Source organism: Chanos chanos, chromosome 3 (assembly GCF_902362185.1).
Source record: "Chanos chanos chromosome 3, fChaCha1.1, whole genome shotgun sequence".
NCBI lineage: Eukaryota > Metazoa > Chordata > Actinopteri > Gonorynchiformes > Chanidae > Chanos > Chanos chanos.
The window spans coordinates 41232785-41259048 of NC_044497.1; the positions used below are offsets into that span (position 1 = coordinate 41232785).

The 26264-nt window shown below is 39.9% G+C and overlaps 1 protein-coding gene across 1 annotated transcript in view; it reads right to left on the reverse strand.

The window, feature by feature from the left end:
• Window positions 1–26264, reverse strand: part of palm2akap2 (PALM2 and AKAP2 fusion) — a 68734-nt gene that overhangs the window by 7056 nt on the left and 35414 nt on the right. The window contains exons 10-12 of the mRNA XM_030768178.1: window positions 24530–24609; window positions 5199–5213; window positions 1505–3668 (exon numbers count right to left, since the gene is read on the reverse strand). Of these exons, the coding sequence (XP_030624038.1) occupies window positions 1505–3668; window positions 5199–5213; window positions 24530–24609 (2259 nt within the window). The remainder of the gene's footprint in view (window positions 1–1504; window positions 3669–5198; window positions 5214–24529; window positions 24610–26264) is intronic.

Here is a 26264-nt window from a genome sequence, read left to right on the forward strand (position 1 = left end):
CTATAACTATACTTTCAGACTGGAATTTTCACTAAATTTATTCCTGTTGGCTTCATACTGTCATGCTGTTCACATTTTTGACAATGACCCAAGCAGTGCAGAGAGGCAAGAAAGGAGACTAAACATGTGCTCCTGCTTCCAACTTGAGTTTCTACAGCATTACTCACACATGTCTCAAGACTGCACTGTACATGCAATGAGAAAGAAGACATTACACTATGTTACATTACATTACACTATGAAACTGTTCAGAAGAAAAGGTAATTGAAGGAGCAGATGTGATAGCCAATGCCATAATTAACTTCACCTGTTTATCTGTAGTTGGTAAAGTTAGATACTCTCAAGCAAAATCACCCAAAAGTAAATGATCAGAATGGGATGATCGCTAAGAGAGACTTCAGTTAATGAAACGAGCACATTTACAAGGAGGTCGTATTACTCAAAACATGCTGACGAAGCTCTTCATAAACAGAGGCAATACCTAAATAAACCAGCAGGGGACAGAAGATCACTGGGAGAAAGACATCAGGCTTCATGAGAAGCTCAAGACATTCTAAAGGTTCAAGACTTTCTAACCACTAACGAATGCTCTGAAAAAAAAAAAAGACAATCTCCCACAGGCACAGACAAATTCCTCATCAAATGTTTTTCCTCTGACACCGATCACATAGATGTCAGTCAAAGAAACACCTAGTTTTTCAAACTTGGACATGATAAAACTAAGACTGAGCAAACTCCGACTGGACAGTGGGATGAAATACTTAATTAAACAGAGTTAAAAATGACTTATACTGAACAACAGCTCCAGGTCAATGAGACACTGCACACAAAATCCCTAAACTCAAAGAAACTGATCTGACTGAATCTGTAGGGCTCCACTTTAACAATAGCTTCTCAGTGGCTAATGACAGTCATAGGCCTAGTTATGGAGTCAGTTATTTCTAAAAAATGTCACACTGTAGCTGATTTCTATTACCAGTCAGATCTCTCTCATACACATAAAAAATGATATCTGAGAACATTGTAGTAATTATACATGTAAATAATGCTCAGGCAACCATATTAACCGAGAAAAATTTCACAGAAATCAGTTTTAACAAACAAATCTATCATCATATATACATAGTCAATGCTCTCTGGAGATAATGACTTCTGGGAAAAGAAGATAAAAAAAAAAAAAAGAGCTAGCCAGCTCAGTTCTGACCATCTAATTTTCCACGAAGGGGCCTCATTTCAGTTTACAGTCACCATGTCAAACTGCTCTAAAACTATTATATACTGCAGATGTGCTCCACATATCTGTACATTAGGGCACCCACTGCTGAGAGTGCAGTTTTGACCAGTACAAGCAGAACAGTCTTACAAAGCCAGCATAACACCCTATTGAGCAGAGTCCATTCACACAGGATTGCACTGGACAAGGACAGCACTGGAACTGTGATGAATCACTGCTTCCAAAAATATAAACAATGCCACCATAGAATTAGCCCTGAAATTGCCTTACCTGGTGCTGTTTTTCCTGTAAGGACCAGTTTGGTGGGTAGGTTGTTAGTCTTTTGCTTGTGGCTAATGATGGGGTGCAGAGTCTGTATCTGCCTCTGCCTCTTCAGCTCCTCTTCACGTTCTTGGGCTGCACGGATCTCCTCCTCAATCATAGACAGGGTTCGCTGCTTGCGTGAACGCAGTTTAAAAGGCCCTGAGGTGACCTCCGTATCTTGTGCACGAGTCACAGATGCTGTGCTCCTGAGCTCTGCTGCCTCTGAGTACTTACTGAAATAGCTGAACTCTGGCTTCTCACTCGGTGGTGGGGATGGACTGGGAGGTTTGTAAGTGTTTACAGGGACAACTGGGACAGCTGGAACCACAGGGGACTGAACCATGATTTTGGGAGCCGGGCTCCTCTTCTCTTCAACAGGGGACAGTATTTCAGGAGGGGGTGTATGGGTAGGCCTCTCCTCTGGTGGAGGAGGTGTTGGTTCAACAACCACTTCATGCCTTCCAGGAATAACTGAAGATTCTGAGGTGGATTTAAGTAGCTCACATTTGTCACCTTGTTGGGCAATTGCTTGCTGGATGGCATTTTGGACCAGGATTCCTGCATGGTATTCCAGCTCCTCCTCTGTCAGGTTATGTGACTCACTGTGCTCACCTAGTGATTTGGTACTACTGCCCAGCTTTCCACTGATGGGTGTGGTAGCCATTGGGGTGGAGGGGAAGGAATAGTCTCCCAGAGAGTTCTCCAGGAAGGCACTCATGGTCTCATTGGAGGCACCACTGTCACTGATGTTATCCATGCTAAAATCATTGGACAGTGTCTCTAGTACAGTGGTGTCCTGAGATCTAAGGGACAGGTCATCCAGTCCAGAGTCAATCTCTTCGGGCTGGTAGGAGCTGTTCATTAAATGTTGAGGCTGGTACATGTCTGCATCCTCATCTTTAAGAATGGTCATCACTGCATGGGCACAGGTGAAGTCACCATCATCTGTCCAAGCCTTATGGCCCTGCTTCGTTTTACTCTCAGCCAAGCTGTCCTTAGGAGAGTCACCAGAGCTGCAACAGATTCTCTCACTTTTAACTGACGTCACTTCACTGCCATCTTCCAGGCGTGTGTGTCCATGACTGGCAACCGTAATGGAACTGCTTGGCCTCTCAATATGTGTAACCTCTGGGGCTCTGATGAAGGGTTTTGCAGAGTAAAGCTGAGGAGCCACACTTCTCTTTGAGACACTAGACTCTCTGCTGTGTTCCATCTGGAGGAATTGTTTTCGTGCTGCAGAGAAGTCAATCTGCTCCATAACAATGTCCTCCTTATTACCATGTTCGGCTGGAATAAAAGATGCAGGTGGATGCTTAGATAAAGTTTGTGACACACGGTTGGCCTCAGGTCTCCTTTGCTTCCTTTCCTCATACCTTCTATGTGACTCCAGTTGCTCTGGGTCCAACTCCTCCTCCAGTGTCTTCTCTTGTGGTGGATTCCACCATTTCGCAGCAATTCCTGGGTTTTTCTTCACTGCTTGACCCCGGATCAGCTCTAACCGTTCCCTCTCAAGTTCTGCTATCTCTTCAGAGGGTCGGACCTTCTTAACACGGATTTCCTTTTCCGTTGGGGTGTCAAAGAGCTTAGATGGCTTTCTCTCTTCATGGAAAGCTCTAAGCTCAAATCGAGCCTCCTTTTTGATTGTCGTCATAGACCCCTCTGGTGTCCTCTTGCTATCCTGTCCAATCTTTCCAGAGTGACCATTTGGTTTGGCATCATGCAAGTCTTCACCCACAAAAGTTGTTGGTTTCTTTCCCTCGACAACAACTTCGTGGTTCACTGGGGGTGACACATTGGTAACTTCTACAGATGGTCCAGTCCCATCAATGCTTATTGCTTTGGGCACGGGAGAGCAAGTCCCATTTGAAGTCATTTCAGATGCTGGATCAGCACAGTTGGCTTCAAGCACCTCATCAAGGTAGCGGATTTCCTGGGCAACCTCACTATCCAGTCCCTCCCCTCTGGGTTTTGTACCGTTCTGATCATGGGCTGCAAAGGAGGTAGGCTGACTCTCAGCTTGAGCCTCATGCTCCATGTTGTTGTGGCCTCCAGTAATTACACTTACAGAGTCTAAAAAACTAACACTCTTTGGAGATCTTTCTCTCTTCAGCTCACTGTCATCATCTGAGAGCTTGGAGGGTTTCTGAAAAGAAGAAATTCAAATTAGCCCAAGGTACATGCATATTTAGAAAAAAAATCTTTTATGCTTCTAGCCATCTGTGCATGTGCATTATTCTGACAAGCAACCATCAGTGAGCCATGTAACAACATAAAATGATTTAAAACAAAAAACAGAAATTACTTAAATTATATATATATATATATATAATTTAAGTATATATATTTAAGTATATATATATATATATATATATATATATATATATATATATATATATATATATACACACACACACAATCTGAGCACAGCAAAGAGTAACAAATAGATAGAATCATAGCATGGAACCATCGTGCATTATAGATGAACAGACCATGATAAGAGGTGGGGGATAATGGGTTTGTTGAACTCTGACACAGGGAATCTGATCCTAGGCATCAATGATGTAAGAAGGGATCCTTCAGAATCCACAACAACATTGCAAATGCACTGACCTGGACAGATAACAGAAAGTCTACCTCAATGGCACACTAAACAACTATATGTTGAACCACCAAAGGAACTTCTAATCAAAGCAACATAAAGAGAAATTTGTAATTATCCGTAGATATAGTTGCAGATACTTAATTTTGTACTCATCTTAGTGAAATAGCTATACGCTTTCCATTTGTTTACATAAGGTAGGTAATTTGAAGGGTATATTGAAATAGGTACCATGAGACAATGTGTCCTAATTTCACCTACTCAGTTGAATGGGGGAAATGTGAATTATTCACAGGGATTAAGGCACTGATTTTGGGGCAACTGTGTGCTCGTGATATTAGATCCTGTCAAATATGAACAAAAATGTCAAACAGTGACTGTCTACTTAAATTCTGTTTCTTTGCTCAGGAATGATGCTTTGAAAAGAACTCCGCATGCCTGAGCAACTGCAATTGTTTCTACTTGTTTGACTGTTGAAGTTAAAGAGAAGACAGGTCAGAGACCTGTAAATATCATGACATGAAGAAGCTGAGCAGCTCATGGATAGGAAACCCAAGTTAGGAATGGTGGTATGACAAGAGGTCCTACAAGCTAACAGGTACAGATCTGGAGGATTTTTAAAATTACAATCAAAATGGTTTATGGCAAGTGGCTGATGGAAAAAAAAATAAGGAAAAGAAGAAAAAGAATTCTCAGAGACATGGAGTTTGTTTTTAGATTCCCACCAACCACAAACCCATCTGACTATGTGTCACTAGCCAAACAAAGCAAACTGGGTTCCACATAGCGGTAGGGTTTAAAAATGTCATGGGGGGGAAACATCATTAAAACTACAAAGTACATGATCTGTGATTTTGTAAAAAAACACTTATGGCCTCATTAATTGACAAACCCTTGACACAATGAGTATTTTCACCTAAACAATGTTTACCAACATTTTATTGCAAGAACAACAAAAACTTAAACAACAACATAACAAAAACAAACAAAGAGGCAAAAAACACTAAAGCATATAGTTATGTTTTGTAAGGTTTGTACATTATAGTGAAACATTCTGAAGACCACCGGTTCAGACTGCTTCTTACTCAATATTCATATTCTCTACTCCCTTTAGCACCATAAGGGCTAACGGTCGCAACACCACTCAAACTTCACACTTCCTGATATTTTACATGCATATACACTGATTCATCTGCACAGATCTGATTTAGATATTCCAAAACTTCAGTTCCTGGTCTATGAAACTATCAAAGTGACAGCTAAAATGAATCATTAACTTAAGGTTATCTCCATATTGTTTGGCATAATCTGATGAAAAATAACTGAGGTCTCAGTGAGGGCTCTTCAGTGACAACAACAATTACAGGATTTAGGATTTAAGGTAGCTCTGAATAAAAGCAGAATGTCAAGGGGAGGTGCTCCAGAACATTTTTTTGATCTCTTACTGAGAACTACAAAACCACATCGGGGTAAACACCAGCACACAATAAGACTGCTTCCTCTCTCTCTGTCTCTCTCTCGCTCTGTCTCTCTCTCTCTTTCTCTCTCTCTCTCTCTCTCTCTCTCTCTCTCTCTCTCTCGTGAAGGTTGTTTCATGTATAAGCTGCAGTCTGAGTCACATGGCGTGTCTGTAATGTAGTTTTATGACACTGTGCTCTGTTCAATAAGCCGCCCTGTTCTCCGATGTTCCACACCACTCACCCCCTCAGGATGTGCTGTTTGCTACAGCCCATCCCACCCCCTAACAGCTACTCTGGCTGTTAGTTCTCATTCTGACCGAATGATAACATTACATGTCATGTGAAGTGCCCCAGTCACGAAACAGCACAAAGAAGTCACACATCTAATGGTCAAAGATGAAAAGAGCACACTATAATTCGACCGATAACTGAAGCTAATCATCTCACTCCTGTCGCTCAATGCTTACAATTCTAGCTCCAACCAAGAAGGAGCTGAAGACATGAAACCATCTGATCTCTGATCAACAACAAAACATTGATCTTACCAGAAAACAGCAATCCTTGTTCTAGAATACTAAGGTAAGTGTGAATGACTCTCTGATGTATTTAATGATATTTTTGACCAAGGCTTGCTCTGTACCCCATGTGTGCTCATGATTAGTCTTGTTATATATGCTCTAATATACTCTTATGTGCTTTGTGCACATCACCTGTTCAAACACATTCCTCACCTAAAAACAGAAAGAAAGAAAGAAAGAAAGAAAGAAAGAAAGAAAGAAAATAAGTAAAGTGATATAGTGAGGGAGAGAAACACACGCACACACACACACACACACAGAGAAAGAAAGAGAGAGAGAGAGGGGGGGGGGGGGGAGAAAGAGAGAGAGAGAGAGAGAGAGAGGGGGAGAGAGAGAGAGAGAGAGAGAGAGAGAGAGAGAGAGAGAGAGAGAGAGCGTTGACACTCTTTTTTCAGTGGCTAGGTCTGGATGTGCACGTCCCACTGAGCCCCCTCTGACATTCCCTGCATAGCTCAGCTGTGCTCAAGGCTCTAGCCAAGTAATACAAGTGATGAAGGATACATAGCCCCCATTCGCATGATTAAACTGTGTGTGTGTATGTATGCGTGTGCGTGTGTGTGTGTGAGTGTGCGTGCGTGCGTGCATGTTCTACTTCTCGCATTTTATCACTTTCACTTTGAGTTCTTTGACTTCTCTCATTTTGAGCCTTTCTCTGCATGGTGTCATCATTACCACATCTGGACATGGTTACTGTTACATACAATAAACTTAGTCACACATCCCATAACGTATCAGCTCTGACTGCCTGAAGAGATAGTATAGTAGCAGGTATTGGTGTGTTCTCATATCAACAGTAAGAAAAACAAAAAAAACAAACAAAAAAAACCCTTCAGAGTTCACAGATAGCATTCTGTTGGTCTAAATCTCTGACAGCGAGTTATTCTTGAAAGGAACCCATCAGTAATGGGACAATTCTACAACATTGTGGATGACTCCAAAAATTACTCTCAGAATTCAGTAGACAAAACTACGTAGGCTACTTAAATACATACACTTAAACAATGGTGACTGTCAAAAGAGCAGTATAGGACTACAGCAAAAAACAAGAAACAAAGACACTCAGAGATAACTGAAGAGATATGACAGGCCTACCTCCCTCATACTTTTTCTCTGATCTCCAGTCTGTCGTTAGTCACTTAGCTCTCCAAACAAGAGAGAGAATAAACATATGATCTGGCACTCTGCTCCAGATCTATACATTACACAGTAGTAATTGCTCCTGATCACATACTCCAAGTGACAAAAAGCCTTTGAGGGACCCTCTAAAATCCAGACTTTTCCTGGCTACTCCCTCCGTTTCCCTCCCCTACTGCGGCACGCCTCACTCACCCTGCATCCACCGTTTCCTTTCCTTCTTTTCCCTCTCTCACTCCTACAATGCCTGTCTTCTCTCCGGCTCTCCAAGTCAAAACCTCTCCCTCATGTCTCACAACAAGCACAGCAAGAACAGCTATGATGTCACAGGCATGAGAGTTCTGGTTTAAAAAAGAGGGAGTGTGTGTTTCTGGCTCCTCCACCACCCCACTCACACACGCACACAAAGACCCCCTCTGTAAGAGCCAGCCCACTGACCCTCCTTCCCTCCTCCTTGCTGCAACGCAAACACACATGCGCACGCACACACACACACACACACACACACACACACATATAAAGACAAAATCCCAAACATGCTGGGGTAGTAGGAGAAACACCATTAGCTCCAATTTCAGTTCCAGTCCACGGTAAGAGATGTAGCACAATATGGGCGGAGGGTGGAGAACTAACCCGGCAGTTTTCCTGGGAGGAGAAGATGTTAGCAGACTGGAGCACAGTCTTCTGACTGCGCTGACTCAGAGGAGCAGACACTAGACGGGAGTGAGTCTCTCCTTAATCTATGCTTTCTGAGTCATGTTTCTGCAAGTAACCATACACCACGTTCCTGTCCTTATTTCCATTCAGAGTGTACTGATGTTTCCTCCTGAGAATCACTTTCTCTGTATCTAAACTATTTTAATACATACCCTTTTAGGACATCTGACTTGCCACTGTATATTCATGTATGGTTCCTGTCATAAAATCTTCCTCACCACGATAAATTTTGAATAACACTGATAATAAGTTGACAGTTTTAAAAAGTGAGAGATCCTATCTTGAGGGCTTGAAAAAGAAATAATACAGTAGTCCCTGACATTATCTGTCCCTGTCAACACACATTTCAGCGTTCAGCCAATGTCTCAGGCTGTCCTTGTGGCATAATAAATGAATAAATGAAGAGTGGGACAACAATCACAAACAGATAAGAGTAATACCAGTCTAAGCTGGGTCTTTGTGAGAAAGGAGAACCATTTAGTGACTCAAGGTTGTTTAAGTGGTACTTTTTGTGCTAATAATAGCACCACATGCTTTATTCTATTCAGAGATAGATATGAGAATAACCTAAATATCAACCCAGCGTTGCGTGTATTCTGGTCACTCAGAATGAGAAGCCTACTGTAATTCTTTTACTGAGTGTTCTGTTTTTGTCACTTGGAAGGCATCTGACACTTTTTTGAGGCAAGGGATATAAACTCACCATGCAGAAGGGAGTGTTTTGTCATATTTCTGGAATTATGTGTTGCTATTCATGGATATGACAACCATTTCTCAGGATCAGCATTGTGATTTATTTTGTCTCCCTAGCACAGAACAGATCTATAAGTACAATAGATATCTGAAGTGTTTGAGCAACTTGTGGATGTTCTCCATGGGCCATTGCCCATGGAGAACATCATGTGATCTACACAGAAGTGAAATGTTTGTCCAGCAGTGTGAAGGCAGATGCTATGTGCCTCTGGAGTTCGAGGTTAAATGTTGGAGAAGTGTGGGTAAGACTTCTGAGCAGAGGGGAAAACTATTCAAGCCATGTGATAAAAATCTGTCTGTGCTGGTTTGACTTTGACTTATGGACATATAAAAATAAATATGAATTTGTATTTTAATGGTGTGTAACAGAGATGACATCATCAAAAGTTAAATTAAAAACTAAAAGACACCAAAACAACACCATAACTCATTCAAAGACTACAGGTTTCTTTAGCTGGCAATGTCTGTGAGGGACTGTAGTTGTGAAAACGGGACCATTGTGAACAAATCAATATATATGCCCTAGACTTAGAGGGGCGTTACTAACAACATGCAGAACAACAGAGGTCAACCAAGCTCTGTAAGAGAAAAGAAAAATATCTTTTTATGGTGGATATACCTCTTACACACTGTTGTCTCCTGAGATAAACTACTGTGTTATAAATAATAGGCATACAAAGAAGACCACAGTGAGATTTTGTGAGGTGGGGCCATGATGGAGTAACTAAGAGGGGAAGCATTTTTCCAGACACTGTAATGGATAATTCAGACTAGACTGAGGGCTCCTACACACAGGCTATGTAGGTCTATGATCCTCTGAGATGTATAAATACTAAGAACTGTCTGGGTACTGACAAGCCTGGACTAAGAATTTGTTTAATCTCAAAGGAAATCGTAGTTGCTACAACAAAAGACCTTTGTTAACAGTAACTTCCCTTTGTCATCAGGTTAGAGCAAATCAGACGAATCTGACATAAAAACGACAGTGTAAAAAAAAAACTAAAAATCAGTTGTGTTGCTAAACAAGCAAAGAAAACAAATCTAAAGTGTGAGGCTTTATAAAAGCTGCTACAAAAAACCCCAAAACAAATACACAAAAAAATCCCACTGAAAGTAAAACCTAATAGAAGTGGTGAAATGATAGCTCCATGTGCTAGCTGTAATTAAGGGTGCATCGTTCGGGTGACAGTGAAGACGACATAACAGACTGGACATTTTGTCCCAGCCTCCACACCCTGCCTCCGCTACCACCACAGATATAACCTCTAATCAGGCAAAGGGAGGAGACAAGAGGTCATCTGCTTACTGTCAGTGTTGCTTGATAGCCTGACAGTAGAGAACACTCAGGGAGTCCAGACAAAGTTGGAGTATAAGCAAAAAAAAGCCACAGGCCTTTATCTTTTGGTTGATAAGTTTGAAAATCCTAATTTTAAAAAAGCTTGAATGTCAAGCATCACCGCGACAAAACATATTCCACTTTGCTGTGAATGTTTAAAACATGATTAATACAGTACTAAACAATACTTCACAATTTTAACAGAAGCGGATAGCAATGTGACATTTCTGTCACTAAGGTCTAATGGCTGCAGAGCACCACTTACCTAAAGCAGACCATTAAGTGGCTTAAGGAGCCATTAAAAGAGACACCCTTGCTAGTGAATGGAGGTGGAATTATGGCAGATTAGAGGGATCACATTCCAGTGTGTTTAGGACATCAGTGCCACCAACATCTTGACATCCTGTTGTACTAGGGAAACGCACTGATCAAGGCCCTGAAGACAAGAATGACCTGTTTGCCCTGGGTCAAAGGCTCTGGATACAAAACACACCTGATCTCATATTCTCATATTCACATTACACTAATAAAGTCTAATTCAGAAGGTTAGAGACGTTTCGTGCTTAATGTGGGTTTTGGGGGATGGGGGAGTGGTCACACTTATCCCACTTAGTGTGGCCACAGTGAGGATGTAATCTTCCCTGACATTTAGTGTTCCCTCTGTTCCTAAGAGAGCTCCATTCATGATGATAAACATTCCTCCTCATATATACACCAAAAAAATCTGTATGGATGTGGCAATTCATCTTGATTGAATTTTGCTGACTTCCAAGTGTATCGTCAATTTGATTAGTACAATGAAGGCAGGTTAAATATGGGCCAACGCAAGCTAAATGATACTTTGTTGTCGATCAGCAACACAGAGGGAAATCAAGTCAGAGCAAATCAGTAAGAGCGTGAGACAGAAGCTGTAGGCAAACGAGCTTTCATTGGTGAATCCTCTCACTCATGGCCAGCCTGCTTTCATGCCCCACTGGGGAATGGGAAATAGAGCAGATCTTGACTACTCTAAATTTGGCACTTTGGCTGGAGGCATCACAGCTCTGTTGTGAACTCTGCTTTTCAGAAAATGTATTATAGAGAATATCATTATCCAAAAATTATAAAGTCGTTCCTGACCACTGCTGAACAGCAAAAAACATTTGTATGTTTCCTCTGGGGAGCTTGAATACTTTACATTTTGAGCATACATTGGTTGCAGCAGTGTTTTCTATGGAGACATCAAAGTGAAATGTGTCCTGTTTTGTTGATTATGTCTTATCCTTCAAATATTCTGGGATGTGTATAAGACATAAGGTGAAAGTCATTTAGCACTTATGCCTCAATTAAAATAGGTTTGCAGGCTCTAACAAGAGGGGTTGTCATAACTCTCTCAAAGTCACAGCTGACTGTCAGGAGATACAGTAATGCCAAACTGACTCACTGTCAAACAGGGAGGATAGAATGACAAACTGGTGCACCCTTGTAAATCAGTAGCAGTCCGAAGAGTCCACAGATGTTTAACATTAATATGACAGAAATCGTTTGCTATTTTAAGCTTTGCAAATTAAATTATTTCATTAAAAACCTGGGCTTGAGGCTTTGCTGACTGTAATTTTCTCATTAGTGCTCAGTTAACTAATTCACAGGATGGACTCTCTGTGTAAGTCTGTACAACTTCCTAATCATTATCCCAAATGAAAAAGCTTTCAGAAAGTCAAAACCAACAGCAGAGGAACAAAAGCAAATATAGACTTTAGAGCAGGATTGTCTACAGAAACCTTTGATGAATAAAACTGTCTTACCCTGATGCTTTTGTCCATAGTGAGACAGAGAACTTGCCAAGGTGCTGTGTACTTCAGCATCTTTGTTCATCTCAAGAGGACGTGGACTTTGAAAAACATCAATCAGCTCTTTCTTTTCACTTATGTTCTTTCATTACGCCTTTCCTCCTCCCTTCATTAACACTGAACAGCAGCCCCCGTCTCCTCAAAGGAGAGAAAAACAAAGCCCTGGCAATGGGGCAGCATTCCACTCTGCTACAGACTTAAGCAATGGATGTCCAAGGCAAAGTCATCCATAAGGGCTTTTGAGCCGACAATGAGCTTAGCATCAAAAGCAATTATATGAATCCCTCTCTCTCTCTCTCTCTCTCTCTCTCTCTCAGGCATGCAGTCCTAAAAAGTGTAGTAAAGATAATCTTGGTCAGAGTAGCTGCTTTATAAAAATGACCATATTCAGCAACCTTTTAAAAACAAGCTGTGCTCAGTAAAAAAAAATGCTATGAGCATTGAATACATGTGGAGAGAACCTACTTAATCTTATGTTATCGTATACTTGTAAAACACATTACAACTCCACGCAGGCGCATCTGCATTAACATCATCATCATCATCATCATCATCATCATCATCATCATCATCATCAACTTCATCAACAGCAACAACAACAACAACAACAATAATGAGAAGAAGAAGAAGCTTTTTTCCAGGTAAAGTCTTATTATAATTAAAAATCTCTTTTACAAGTCACATTAAATACAATGTTTCTCTAAAAACAGGACTGGAAATGTGAAAAAAAGAAGTCTGAGATGTCTTGAGGACACAAATGTTCTGTCCAGCAGTGCTTGTATTTATACACAGAAATTTTTGACTCACATGTTTACAGACACAGGTCTAAACAGCTCCTGAACTTCCATAGCATAGAACATCACTGTGGAATTTTGCAGAAGCTTATTCTATCACACAGGAGAAAGATGATGTACAACAAGAGGATAGCACACTGACTGTAGAGGGTGGCACAGCATATAAAAAGTAGTCTTTCCAGAATGACATAATACAATGACTTAACATTAAGTAGATGCACGCTACTGTTCGCAGCATGGTAAAAGTCATCCTCTTTAATCTTGCATTGGCAATAATGAGGCCTACATCCTCTTGTGTTGACCTTAAGACAACAGTCCGGTCTGCACTCATAGGATCCAACTGGGCAGTGGTTCCAAGCACTGTTAAACTGCATCCTTCAACCCACAACAAGAATTTAACGAAGATCAACTCAAACACCATTTTGGCTCATTGTGCTGTGCCACCACCCCCACTACGTCCTTCTAGCCCAAAGCCTTCAGGATAGCGTCAATGTACACAATTAAGTCATCTTTAACCAAAATTGGGCTAGTCCTGACCTTTGCTGTCATAATGATGAAGATGAAGAAGGACTTTGGTCTTGGACCTGCTTAAGAGCCTGAGAACCTATCCAGAGCAGTGACTTTCTCAGCAGGCATGGTCATTAATGAGCGACTCTGATCAGTCTATGCCCCAGTGCCAAGCCCGGCCTGCCAACGAAGGCTTATCCTCCTGAGCGCTCGGCTGGCGTGTAGAGTGCACCCACATGGCGGTGACGGATCACAGTCTGTGTCCTTGTCAACCATGACCCAGATTCACACAACTCACCACTGACATACTTTTCTTTTCTACCGTTTCTTAAAGTCAGTGCTGACACAGAGAGTCCTTGAGACATCTTGTGATAGCTGCTGCAGTTACCACTAGTATTTCTCTCACAGCTGTGTGCAGGAGGAGGATCTTAAAATGGCTGTGTATCAGCTTGTTGTCTTCCTCTTAACAATCAGCCTGCCAGATAAACAAATAAAGGAAGACCAACTGATTGTTTTTTGGGGGTGAGAAAATATCCTGTAATTCACATTGCCAGACTAAGCCACATTTAAGAAGGGGAACATTTTGCTATCATATATCCTTAGCTGGTGTTGAAGACTTTCTACAACTTCCTCTCAATCACAGATGGCTAAAAAGTGTTGTAGAAGCTGACCTGGCCCCGACATACATGCAGGCCATTAAATGAAATAACGTGAAAGAAGGAGCTGATTTGTTTACTCCTCCAGCACAATGAGAGGGGTTGAAAGAGAGTTTTTTGGGGGGGTTATCCAAGCACAGAACCTCAACAAAATTCCGAAAACAAAATTTTGTGCTGACAGATGCCAACAGTGGTTGGAAATCGAAAGGAATGTAAATGACCATGTTTTCTTGGGTGGGAGTGCCAACTAGGTGATAAAGAGAAGTTTTGAGGGTAAATTATGATTAAATGTTTTCAGTCCACCCTGCAACAGTACAAGAAACAGCATAAGAAAAAAAGGAGAAACGCAGCGGTTTCCACCTATGCAGTAACTGAATGTAAACTGCACGGGTGGTGCTTGCATGAAATAACATGAACAGGAACCCATTAAACTGAAGTTATGACTTTAAAAGTATTGTTTTCACTGTAAATCAGCAATGTAGTAACTGCTGTGTCTGATGACTTTTTGCAACTACACATATAAAAGTAAAATATGATAATAGATGAATAGTTTTTCAATTAATGTTGACAAAAGTAGATAATAAATCATGCTACGCGTAAGTGGTTATCTTTAGTATTACTAGAAAGTATCTTAGACTATCTCATTGAGAATACTACATCCAGCCAAAAATCTTGATATTATTTATCCATCCATTTTTTCTGTTTTCTATACAGAATCTATCCAATAACCAAGAAAATGTCGGTCCATAATAGCCTATTTTTGCACAAGGTCTCAGGTGCACTCAACCACCAAGTCAACCAACAACCAAATGAATCAACATGGAACAGACCCAAACCAACAGTTCGTTTAAGGATGAATTTCAGCTAGACTATAGCCACACAACAAGCTGACTGCTTCTTTCCTGGAAAGACAAAATTCCACCTACCAAAAGAGTAGAAAATATCATCAAGAATGATATCATGTTGATGTGATTATCTCTGCATCTGTGGTCCGAAATGAGGAAAAGGCAATAAGCGACTTGAGTCTGGCAGCAGACATAACAACATGGGTCTCTTTCTCTCTCTCTCTCTATCTCTCTCTCTCTCTCTTTCATTCATGTCTCTTTACAAATAGCCAACAAAGGGCTCAGTGCCTGGGAGACAAGAAGAGAAGGGCTTTTTGGATGGAATCAAAAGACACACTGCAGTGCAAAGTTAAAAACGTCTGCCTCCTCTTGTAAAGAACTCAGAAAAATGAAGATGCGAAGCATCTTGAAAAAGAAAATGATGTCAAAGCATGAATTAATGTTGGCCAATTTACAGGCCAATGTTATAAATCTTCTACTTTGAAAAGGCACAAAATAAACAAATAAATAAATACACTTCTGCTCTATAGTCTACACAAAGATGAGCCCACCGAGTCTCAGTTTGGACGGAGTGGAAGAAAACAAATGTTGTTATCCCCACAGCAGCAGGGGGACTTTGGGACCAGTCCATTTCTTGCAGACAGATGTCACACAGTTCATGCCTGCAGAATACTGTGGAGGCAGTGGGTTTGTTGTTGATGGAGAGGGAGTGCAGTTCTCCTGGCTGCTGATTTAGGTTTGAAGTTGTTATGTTGCTGGAATGTAATACGCTGTGCTCTGGTTCCAGCCTGCCCCACACCAGACATTAGCACTGAAACAGTCTATCAGCCTCAGTAGTACATGCAGAACAGCCCTTCTACACATATGGTTGCCATAAGGAGTATGTGAAAAATAAAACAGCAGCACAGGTATTATCTGTGTCTGCACGTTGGATGGCAGGTGATAATATTGAATTTTTAACTGTGCTGGCAGCTGTACAATTTTTTGCATACACTTCTTATGCCCAACATCACTCTCATCATATACTTCTACCTCTAACTCTGAAACAGGTCTGGACATGCCCAGTTTCCTAATTTAGACAGGCACAGTGTACTGATGGTCTAGTTGTGATGAGAACTAATGGAGATTAGTACTGCTCTCCACAGAGCAGGAACTCTCCCTTCCCCCTGCCCATTACATTTCACACATCTGTTGCCATGGTTTTCATCCTCTGGTACCTCATAATGCAGGGTGAGGCCAGCTGTAACTGAAGCTTGCTTTGATCAGACAAGCAAGGGGACACTGGCCTATTTTGAAGACAAATACTGTTCAATGGTTCGAGGATGTACCCCAAGCCGTTGAATATACCGTTTTGAATATACAGTACAGACACACTGAGAATAGAATTGTATAATGTTATAATGTCAGTGACAGAGTGTAAAGGACTTGTGTCTTCAATTTGTTACACTGCATGGGTATAATGTACAGGCATTCATGCAGATCAGTTCAGTCATTTTCAGATTTAAATCAAAACAACAAAGAAAGGTTACAGTATCGTTAAGCACAACTTAGTAAATGTGCAACTTTTTAATCATGATTCAGTAAATTTCTATTTTTTATGAGGCATCAGAAACACTCTCATCCCAGACATTGGATTTAAAAGCAGAAATTGACAGCTAACTGGGACTCTTGGAAAGTGATGTATTTATCTTCATTCCAAACAATTTTGGTGTCTTTGCAGGCCCTGATTTGGTTGAGGGACATGATACATATTAAAAACACCACGGCACATTACTGCTGTCTGAGATATTCCTCATAGATGGAAATGCTTGCTCATTACTGTACATGGTGCAACGCCAATTTCAAGTTATAGATAATAGTAACACATTCAAGACAACTTTCCACAGGCAAACTGTTATATTAGTTATCATGACTGACTATTTTCACCACATATTTAAACATTACTATTTATTCGGTATAGGATTTTCAATTTATTTCCCATCACAGCATACATTTTCTGAATAAACCCTCGCCACAAAAATACTTTTTTGGCTAATGTGTAATCCTGTCAGGAATATATTTGTTAAAATGACTAAACTGGCTGCCCACATAGGTCAGGAACTCAGAACTAGGAAATTCTATGAGGTTAGATTCGTGGTTTGTTTTCAAAGTAATAGCATACATTAAAGTAATAGCATACATTATATAACACAATGTATTTGTGCAGGATGCATACTTATTAATATTAAAAAATACACTGACATGGCAACCTGTCTATGCATTCAATAGAACTGTCTTGTATATTTTTAACCTCCTTCTTTATCATGTTCTCGAGGATAAGTTTGATTTGTAAGAGAAAACCTTACCTGTAAGGCCATTACAGTCAATGAATGTTAGCTTGCTTTGGTAAATGCCAAAGACCACACAGCATAATCCTCCCTGCACGGTTGATTCCATAACCCAATGACTCTTTGACGACAAAACTTGACCCTGAGTCTCCTCCACTGACTACACTGAGCTGCTACAACCATAAGCCTCATAAACATATGCCCTTAAGGCTGCCTTTCCAGAACAGTAACACTTGTTGTATACAATAATGCTCCTCACAAACACAGCACTGTTCAAATTTGAAGGTGAAGTGTGTGAAGATATAGTGTCAACAGTTGATTTGTGACGCATTCTACAGTACATCAGTGATGGCTAATCACCACAACCGCAATCCTATTTACAGCATCTGATTAGCCTGCCTTATTTAGACAGTGTCAATAAGCTGTGTGCTTACATTATCTCCACATAAATTACACTTACAATTATCATTTCATGGAAACAATCAGTATGGTGAGGAATGCAAATACACTCACACACAATTGACTAAGAGCACATTTTTGCTATTACTAAATGTTTTTGGACATATATTTTTCATTTGGTTATACATGCAACATTAGGCATTTTAACTTGAAAGGCAATTCTTGAAAATGGCTGACGAAAAACAAACAGTATTTTTTCTTAGATTAAATGTTTTATGTCCTAGATTTTGGCTCTGGCTCTGGCATAGACAGTGAAGTGATTTATTAAATATAATAAAGAAATCAACCTAGGGGTTATTTCCAAATACTCTAAATCTGAGTATGACCATTTTAAGCCTACAAGCCACACCTAGAACATTCCAGCATTCTGATAACTCCTTATGCATGTGGAATTTGATAAAAAGAGACTCTGACTGTTCACTTGTAAGTTTCTGTGATGCCGTGGATCAACCATGAAGGTAGATGTCTAAACTATAAGCCATTTTATAAATTAAGTCTGAATGAATGCTTAGCACCATCTCGTAAGTTTCTGAATATGTGTGTCCATCTCAATAGTTTGTGGGTAGTGTTACGTGCCTCTCAATTCTATTCATTTGTTTTTGTGAATATGATTATGTTAGAATATATCATTATCAAAATAATTTACAAACAATTCTTTTTTAACTGTAAAAAACAGCTCATTATGTGGGCCAAAAACTATTGGTAGTTTGTGTGTGTATAATCCTTAATTATTCTCCCAACTTCTAGTTATTTATTTGTTGTTATTACTGTCTGAATCAATGCCAGTATGTTATTACTGTATGCCTCATTGCTTCATCACAGTCATTTTCAGTGGCTGCTAGACTAACAAACGGAAAAACATTATGTAATGCTAGGTGTTAAAGTTTGGAATTGTATTGTACTGTAGAGAACATGTGTTGTTGTGTTGCTTCCTGATTATCTCATGTTGTCCTGCTCTGCGTTAGTTCTTTGTTGTTCACCATGCACTGTATTCTCTTTGGCTGACTGCTACAAGGTCTCCAGTGTGTTACTTCATGTTATTCTAAGCTCTTTACCTGTTAACCTAAACTACTAACTGTCTTTGGTAGCTAATCTAGCTGGTCACTCATACCTAAAGAACAACACAAGAACATGAGACAAGATTGTGAAAGTGGAAATGAAAAGAAGCGAAAATAAGAAAGCGAGAATGCAGTTGGACCCGATTAAGAATTTGTTCTTGAGAAAAGACATCAAACCACTTCAAAAAGTGGTGAAGTCAAGATGTGTCTACAAAATGTAGTAGCAAGGGTTAAGTAATTTACATCACCATCAAAGTGATTCTGAAAGAAATAGCTATGTTGTAAGGTCATATGGTTATCAACTAGGATGTAGGAAATACTGTGCCACGAATGTGAAACCATATAAGGTAAAGCCTATGAGGCACAAGCTTTAATGATTCATAGACTGATCATACACTAAAGACTATCTTTAAAGAAGGCACACAGCACTGTCCAAGAATAATATTAACTAAGTACACGATTAAGACAAACAAATGAACACACCTCAGTTTATAATAATCTTGGTGTTCAAGAGCACAGCTCTATTTGTTTCAAACACATAATACCCGTATAAATAATTTCTTTTGTCGAATCATGGTAGTGAATTGATTTAAGACTTTAAGGGGGAGAAGTTAGATTTTACATTTCTTGAAACAGTAGCCTCTATCAGGATCACATAAAAAAGAGTAAACACCCAACGCTGACCCACTTAGAATATGAGTTAAGTAACATATTTGGGGACAGCAACCTGTTCAATATTTTTCATGCTTTTTTGAGTTATAACATAATTCTAAATTTTGATTCTGAAACTGGCAAACACAATTCAGTGGAGGCTATATCAACAGGTCAGCATACTGCAGACAAAACCGCAAGGTCATGCTAAATATAGAATGAGGTATATCATTTTTCATGTATCCATATTTTGATTTCCAGTTACGAATCAAAGTACACTGTTTGACAAGATGTTGTTTGGTAGTGAATGTTTCTTTATTTATTGGAACAGCTACTCTCACCTGAGGCACTTCTTGTTTGAGGATTTAGTCAGATGGATATTGGTTGAAATGAAAATAGTTGTCATCCAAAAAAGACTTGGAAGGGGATAGAGAGAGAGAGAGAGAGAGAGAAAGAAGACAAAATTCGTAAAACACATTACTGAGATGAATCAGCGTCGAGATGAGAACAGCAGTCATTGTGTACCATGATGTATTTTGCCAAGCAGTAATTAGCAGAAAGTGCTTTGAACAGCGTAAAGTTCACAGATAAAAAAATGGCACAAAATGATTTCAAAGTTTCTCATAAAATGTTCCTCTCTACCCTGTGGATTTGAACTGTCTTAAAACAATGACTAAAAAGGTAAAGGATTATTCAATACTGACACACAGCAGATGTTGTGTAAGCACTTTCTTGGAAAACAGGAGGGCAAATAGAGGGCAAAGAATAGTGTTTAAGAGTAGTGGACCGACATTAGCCTTGAGCTCACCTCTACGATGCTACAGTGACTATTGTATCTGCAGTTACATTAAGGACTCAGAGCAAAGTGGACCTCAGTCAGAACATGGAACAGAATGCTGCCTGCTGATTCCACTGTCCCTGTTTCTGACCACAGAGTATATGATACCCTTGGCTTAAAGTGATCTGTCTCTCCTTCCATTACAGCTGAGCCAAACAGCCTAGCATCTAACATCCTTCTTACTTCCCATTAAGATATAATGTCAGAAAGTAACACTTGTTCACCGGTTTACGATTATAGCAACAACCACAGCTAGTAGGTTCTATAATTCAACAACTACTCCATGGAGATGAATAATTTGTGATAAACAGCAGTTTGACCTGGTATTAGTGGATTATGTGGAATCTGAGACATAGAGACTAACTCTAAACAATTAAACTGTAATGTTTAATTTTGATAAAAGCAATAAAATTCACTGTTTTTTTTATGAGAAGATATGACAAATGCAGATGAACTGAAACAGATATGACACATAAGTCCAATCAAGGGGAAAAAGAAGGATAACAAAAGAGGAAATGTGGTGTCATTTAGTTGATCTCTGTGCTGACAATGTTTTGGAAGCCATAACTTCCTGTTTTTGTGAAAGTATATTCCCCTCTTTCCAAAATTCCTACAACCTGCACTTATCAGAGACAACTTTCATTACATAAGGGACATCTGGACTTCCCAAACAGTGTCCTACAGCCATTTGCTGCTTTCCTCCTACAGGGTGCGGAGGATAACAGACATTTCTGAGGAAATGGGCGTTACGAGGCCTTTCTACACGTGAATTGCTGAGAATGTAACATGCTGCCAGCCAAAGGATACCTGTTCCTGCATTTTCCATTAAATAGATCTATTTTCCTGGTGCTTAAGAAACTCAAGAGCTGGATCACATTAAAGTAGCAAGGAGTGAGGTCACAGGCACATAAAACTTTCCAAGTTAGCAATCAGCATGGTGTTGTTAACAGTGACAAGGTTCTCTACATAACACTGTCCTGCAATTGTTTCTTTCTCCTCACTGTATGCTACTCTGCTAAACAAGTCAATTACCTCTGGGCAAAAGAGACAACAGGAAATTAGGCAAAGCAGCGAACACTAAGCATGAACTTTTGATTACATCCTGGCTATCGATTCTTTGCAACTTGCATGACACTAATGGAGTCATTGGGCTGACTCTCTCTTTTTCAGTTAAGAAGGGAATTAAATTAACAGAAGTGGCATGTGCCCCTCACAACCGTCATCCTAACTCTCTCCACTTTCTTTTCCTGTTATGTAACTCTGAAGATACTACTGATTTCAAGTATGGGGATTACCACACAGTTTTAATTGGCACAACTGGTGGTCAAAATACATTTGAAGTATTCTGCATAAATTCTTTCCAGTTTGCTTCGGAAGTAGCAGTATAAAGAAATACTGTGCAAAATCACACAAACTTTAAACTAGAAAGAACACATTGCCTGTTGACATAAACCAATCAACATTTAACCTAACTGTGTGTCAGTGCATGTGTGTCTTGAGCCACCATCATGGGCAACAGGCACATAACATATCACAATGATCTTCACAACAACATTATGGAAATCACTATATGTCAAAGCAGACATAATAAGGAGTTGACGCTGATCTGTAACTGAATGAGACAATAACACTAATTTGACACTGGGTTTGTGACTATTACACTATGGGTTGATGTCAACTGAAACCGGTAGTTGACTCATAACTAATTTTTCAAAAATGACAGCTGGTTACCACCATATCACAATGTGATTTGTACAAGGTGTTAACACAAAGCATGAATATCACAAAATCTCATTACAAAGGCTCAGTTATCTTGATATCATGATATCTTATCTCAGTTATGATGATACCTATTTTGAAACAGTAAAAACATGCAGATGTTTCATCACTTGGGTGATTACTTAAATAGTGCAGAACATAAGGAAAACCTATATTAGACTGCAAAACGTGTGTTTACCATTTGTGTACACAATTTTTCAGTGGGACCAAGGCTACAACCAGCTGCAATTAGGCTGAAGTTCCATCCACAAATCAACATATTTGTCATGTCCTAGGATATATGAATGATGCAAAGAATTTCTCACAGACTATTTCGAAATCGAAGAGTCATGCGTGATTTGATGCATTTATCCCTGCTAGGCAACTTCCTTAAAGGAATGCAAACATTACGTTAGGTCTAATTATTACAGTACATTTACATTTATGACTCCCACACTGAAATGGTGCAAGGCGGCAGAAAACCTCTGCAGTCTGCTCGCTCTGCTGACCTCTTTCGGAGAATGCCGCTCTGAATCCGGTCGCAAACGTGATGCAGATGCTTACATTAGTAGCGTCGCTTAAACTGAACAAGCTTCACAACAAATTTTTTACTTTATTAGTCAATTACCATTACGTGTTTGGACCACCTTGTGTTGACCGCACCATTAGATAAACCCAATTTACACAACGTAAGTATTACAACCTCTCTGTAAAAATGTGTGAAAAACTCTGAACATTACCTCTCCGCAGCAAAAGATATCAAACGCTGACTAGTCTCTCACGTCCTCAGATCTTTTGACTTGTACACAGGTTTGTCAGTTTAAAACACTTGGGCGAATGAATACTGTTACACGGCACGCATTACAAATCTGAAGAAAAGTACTTAAAGTATAAGCCAGTGAAATACACCGCGTGTCCCCTCAGGATGCTCGTTCTTGCAGTAGTTTCGCCTTGGGTGACATTGAGAGCATTTACGCACCAGATTCCTCGGCTGCTTCGCTTACGTGGACGGTTCTTTCCTCTCTGTCTCTTTCTCTCGCTCTAAGCACGCCTGCTGAATAATGAATGGATCGTGTAGTCCTGGAGGTTTCTCTCTCATTCTGGGGCAATCAGGAACTGATCACAGCGAGGCTACACAATAAGCCCTGGCGCTTTGCTCGGGTTACAGTTCCCTATTCAGCTGCGCAACAATCTGGCCCCCATCCTGCTTTTGTCCCCCCCCCACCGCCCCCACCACCCGAATAGGAACCGAGCGAAACACGGGCACGGGGGGCCAGTGGTGGATGTTGAAAGCTGGCGGTCGAGGCATTTTTGGGGACAATAATAAACACAGGCAGGACGCAGTGTCAACAACAGTTAAATTGTGTTGGAATGCCAAGTCACACGCCATATGACTAGAGGAAAGGTAACGGCATCCCGAGGTACAACTCCCCGCATTCCTACCTGGATAATGAAATGCATGGAATTTACAGTAGCTATAGAACGATATGATATGGCAACTGCTTCCTCCAGACATTCTTTACATGTTTTCCTTCACTTAGTCCGCAGTGTAAGATACTTCAGCTATGTTCAGTAATAATTTCAGAGAGTATTTCCCTTTCTATTATGGATATCTACCACAAATGTTGTCAAATGTCCACACTATGAGCATTTTTACTGTACAATGTACCCCTGTAAGTGAACATAAACATCTTTAGAAAGTGTGTATGTTTCAGTGTGTTCCACTACACAATGTATTTTAATGTACATTTTATAATCCATGTTAGAAATCTGTTCTACTTCACTGACTAAAAAAATCGTACAAATGTGCACACATGTACAACAGATATCTTGTTATAATGTACAAAAATATCTACAGTGAAGAAATCGACTGATGTGTTTTATTGCATCCATCAGTCATTTTGCCTGAACAGTGAAATTCTGATTATTGTCTTATCGTGTAAGAGATGGTCACTGAAAACATTATCCAGATGCAAATGGCTCATCAGTTTCTCTCTCTCTGTGTGTGTGTGTGTGTGTGTGTGTGCGCGCGTGCTTATATGTGTGTGCCACAGAAGCATCTGCACAAAACGAGTAGAAAGAAAACTAACACCCTTATACTTATACATTTGTCTGCTTCAACCTTTTCTCACTCCTACTCCCCTTTCCAAACTCCCACACTTACAGTATAAATAGATTTGCTCATCATTTCCAGTGTTACTTTGCTTACATACACGACATTCCTACTCTGTTTTGAAAACTGAAACTTATCACGCATATCATATTCTATAAAGATTAATTTTGCATAAATGAGTTAACATTTTCATGCATACCTACAACTATAAATATCAATATATAATTAAAGAAAATGTGCAAATATAGATATAACTAGGCCTACTTTAGCCCATTACTGATCTTAACTGGTACACATTGCCTCATATTATTTACTTTCTCTTGCCTTCCTCAAAACAAATACTATATTCAAATATTCAAATAATATATACTATAGTCATACCTATACTCTACTACAGATCACAATTTGTACAACGTCACACAAATTGAACTCTTGTTTTCTGCTGTAGTTGCCATAACGTGACTTAGGTGGGAAAGGGGGCTGAGATTATCATGTGAAATTTGTCCAGAAACAGTGAGATCATTCACAGTATTGTAGTAGGAGTTTGTAAGAACATAGAGAGTGGTTGACTCACCAGGGCAGTTTGAGAGGATCTGTGAGGAGCAGTGGGGTAGAGGCCATTCTCTGTAGTGAGTAAGACTGACCGAGCCTTCTCAGCACCTACAACACAACACCAGCCAGTGGCAGGGTCATTTTAATGTACTTACAAAATGAAATGAAGAAGCTCACATTGGCATGAAATGATGTAGAGATCATATTTCAGTGCATGATAAACATTTACAGTCAATGCTTGTCCAGTATTAGACATAATGGAGGGGTACTTGGTTCTGTATTTTATTCTAATGAATGTCTTCACAACTCATCTAATCTCCAAAATCTTGGTTTTTATTCTTTCAAGTTGGTTGCACGAGATATACGTGTTGCTGTAACAGATTTAAAAACATCCTAACTGTACAAACAAATGTGTAACTTGTCATACCCTAAGCTTTACTCAAGTGTACCAACTGAATGCTCACATTCTGTTATCTAATACCAGCAGGTTTGATTTGTTTTGATGTATCAAACTGGAATATTTCAATGTGTTGAAGTTCATAAATGTCAAATTTTAGAACACCTATCCATACAATATGACCTTTATAATGGCAACAGTTGATTACAGTCCTAATGGCGATAACACATGGAGAGAATTAACCACAGTTTTATTAGCTCTAATTCATCAACACCATTAAAAAGGACAGAACTTCTGACAGATATGCTATTTTATGATAGGGAGGGACTGTAATCATTTATGAATCATTTCCTGAAATGAGAGGCAGAATAATTATGGATGTAATTTCTTTTTTGGCCTGCCCAGTGCAAATTGGAGTGTTGATACCAAGCAAACAGTTGATGAGAATAAAATTAAGGTTAGTATATTCAGATATGATACTGAAATGAGAGCTTTCTCCTCATTGCTTAGAATGTAACCAACATTGCCATCCTGGGTGTCCGCTGAGGACAAAAACACACACAAACGCACACACGCGTGCATGCATGCTCGCATGGATGCAGGCATGCATGGATACACATGCACACGCACGTGCTCACACATGCACTCGCACACATGCGCACGCGCGCACACACACGCACACACACACACACGCACACACACACACACACACACACACACACACACACACACACACACACAGGGTAGGAGAGTCCATACCACCACACAGGTCATTTAGCTGGGATGCAAACTACGACTGAGCTGAAAACCTTGAAGATGGGTAGCATGCTAGAGGTTTACCACACTAAATAAACTTATATGATTATATTGTTTTCTGACCTTATTAATACCATGCTGATGTAAGGCCACACAGGTCAGCTGGTAAACATCAGTAAACAGCCTGCATCATTAAATGCCTTTCAATAGGCTGAAATGGCTATAGTCAGCATTCTATCTCACTTTGCCTTCCAGTGTGTTCTCACATTCCCTGTTTGTAATTAGATTGGAGAGAGAGAGAGTATTTGGCACAGTTAAACCTGTCAATAAAAGCTTCACTGCTCTTCCGTTCTGGAGTGAGTGAGACAGATGAAGCATGAGTTCTCCTGTTCTATTGTGAAATATACTCTTCTCTGCCTTATTATGAAAATATTATTTGCATTATTACTGTTTTGATGATGGTATAGTTCTTTTGGAAAGTGATGTGGGAAGAATATTACCTTCTTATACTAGGATTTACTGTGCTCCTTTCATCAGTGAAATCATTGTTAGATGTAGGTTGGACAGGAACTATATTTACTGCATACATGTATTATTGTCTCAGGTCATT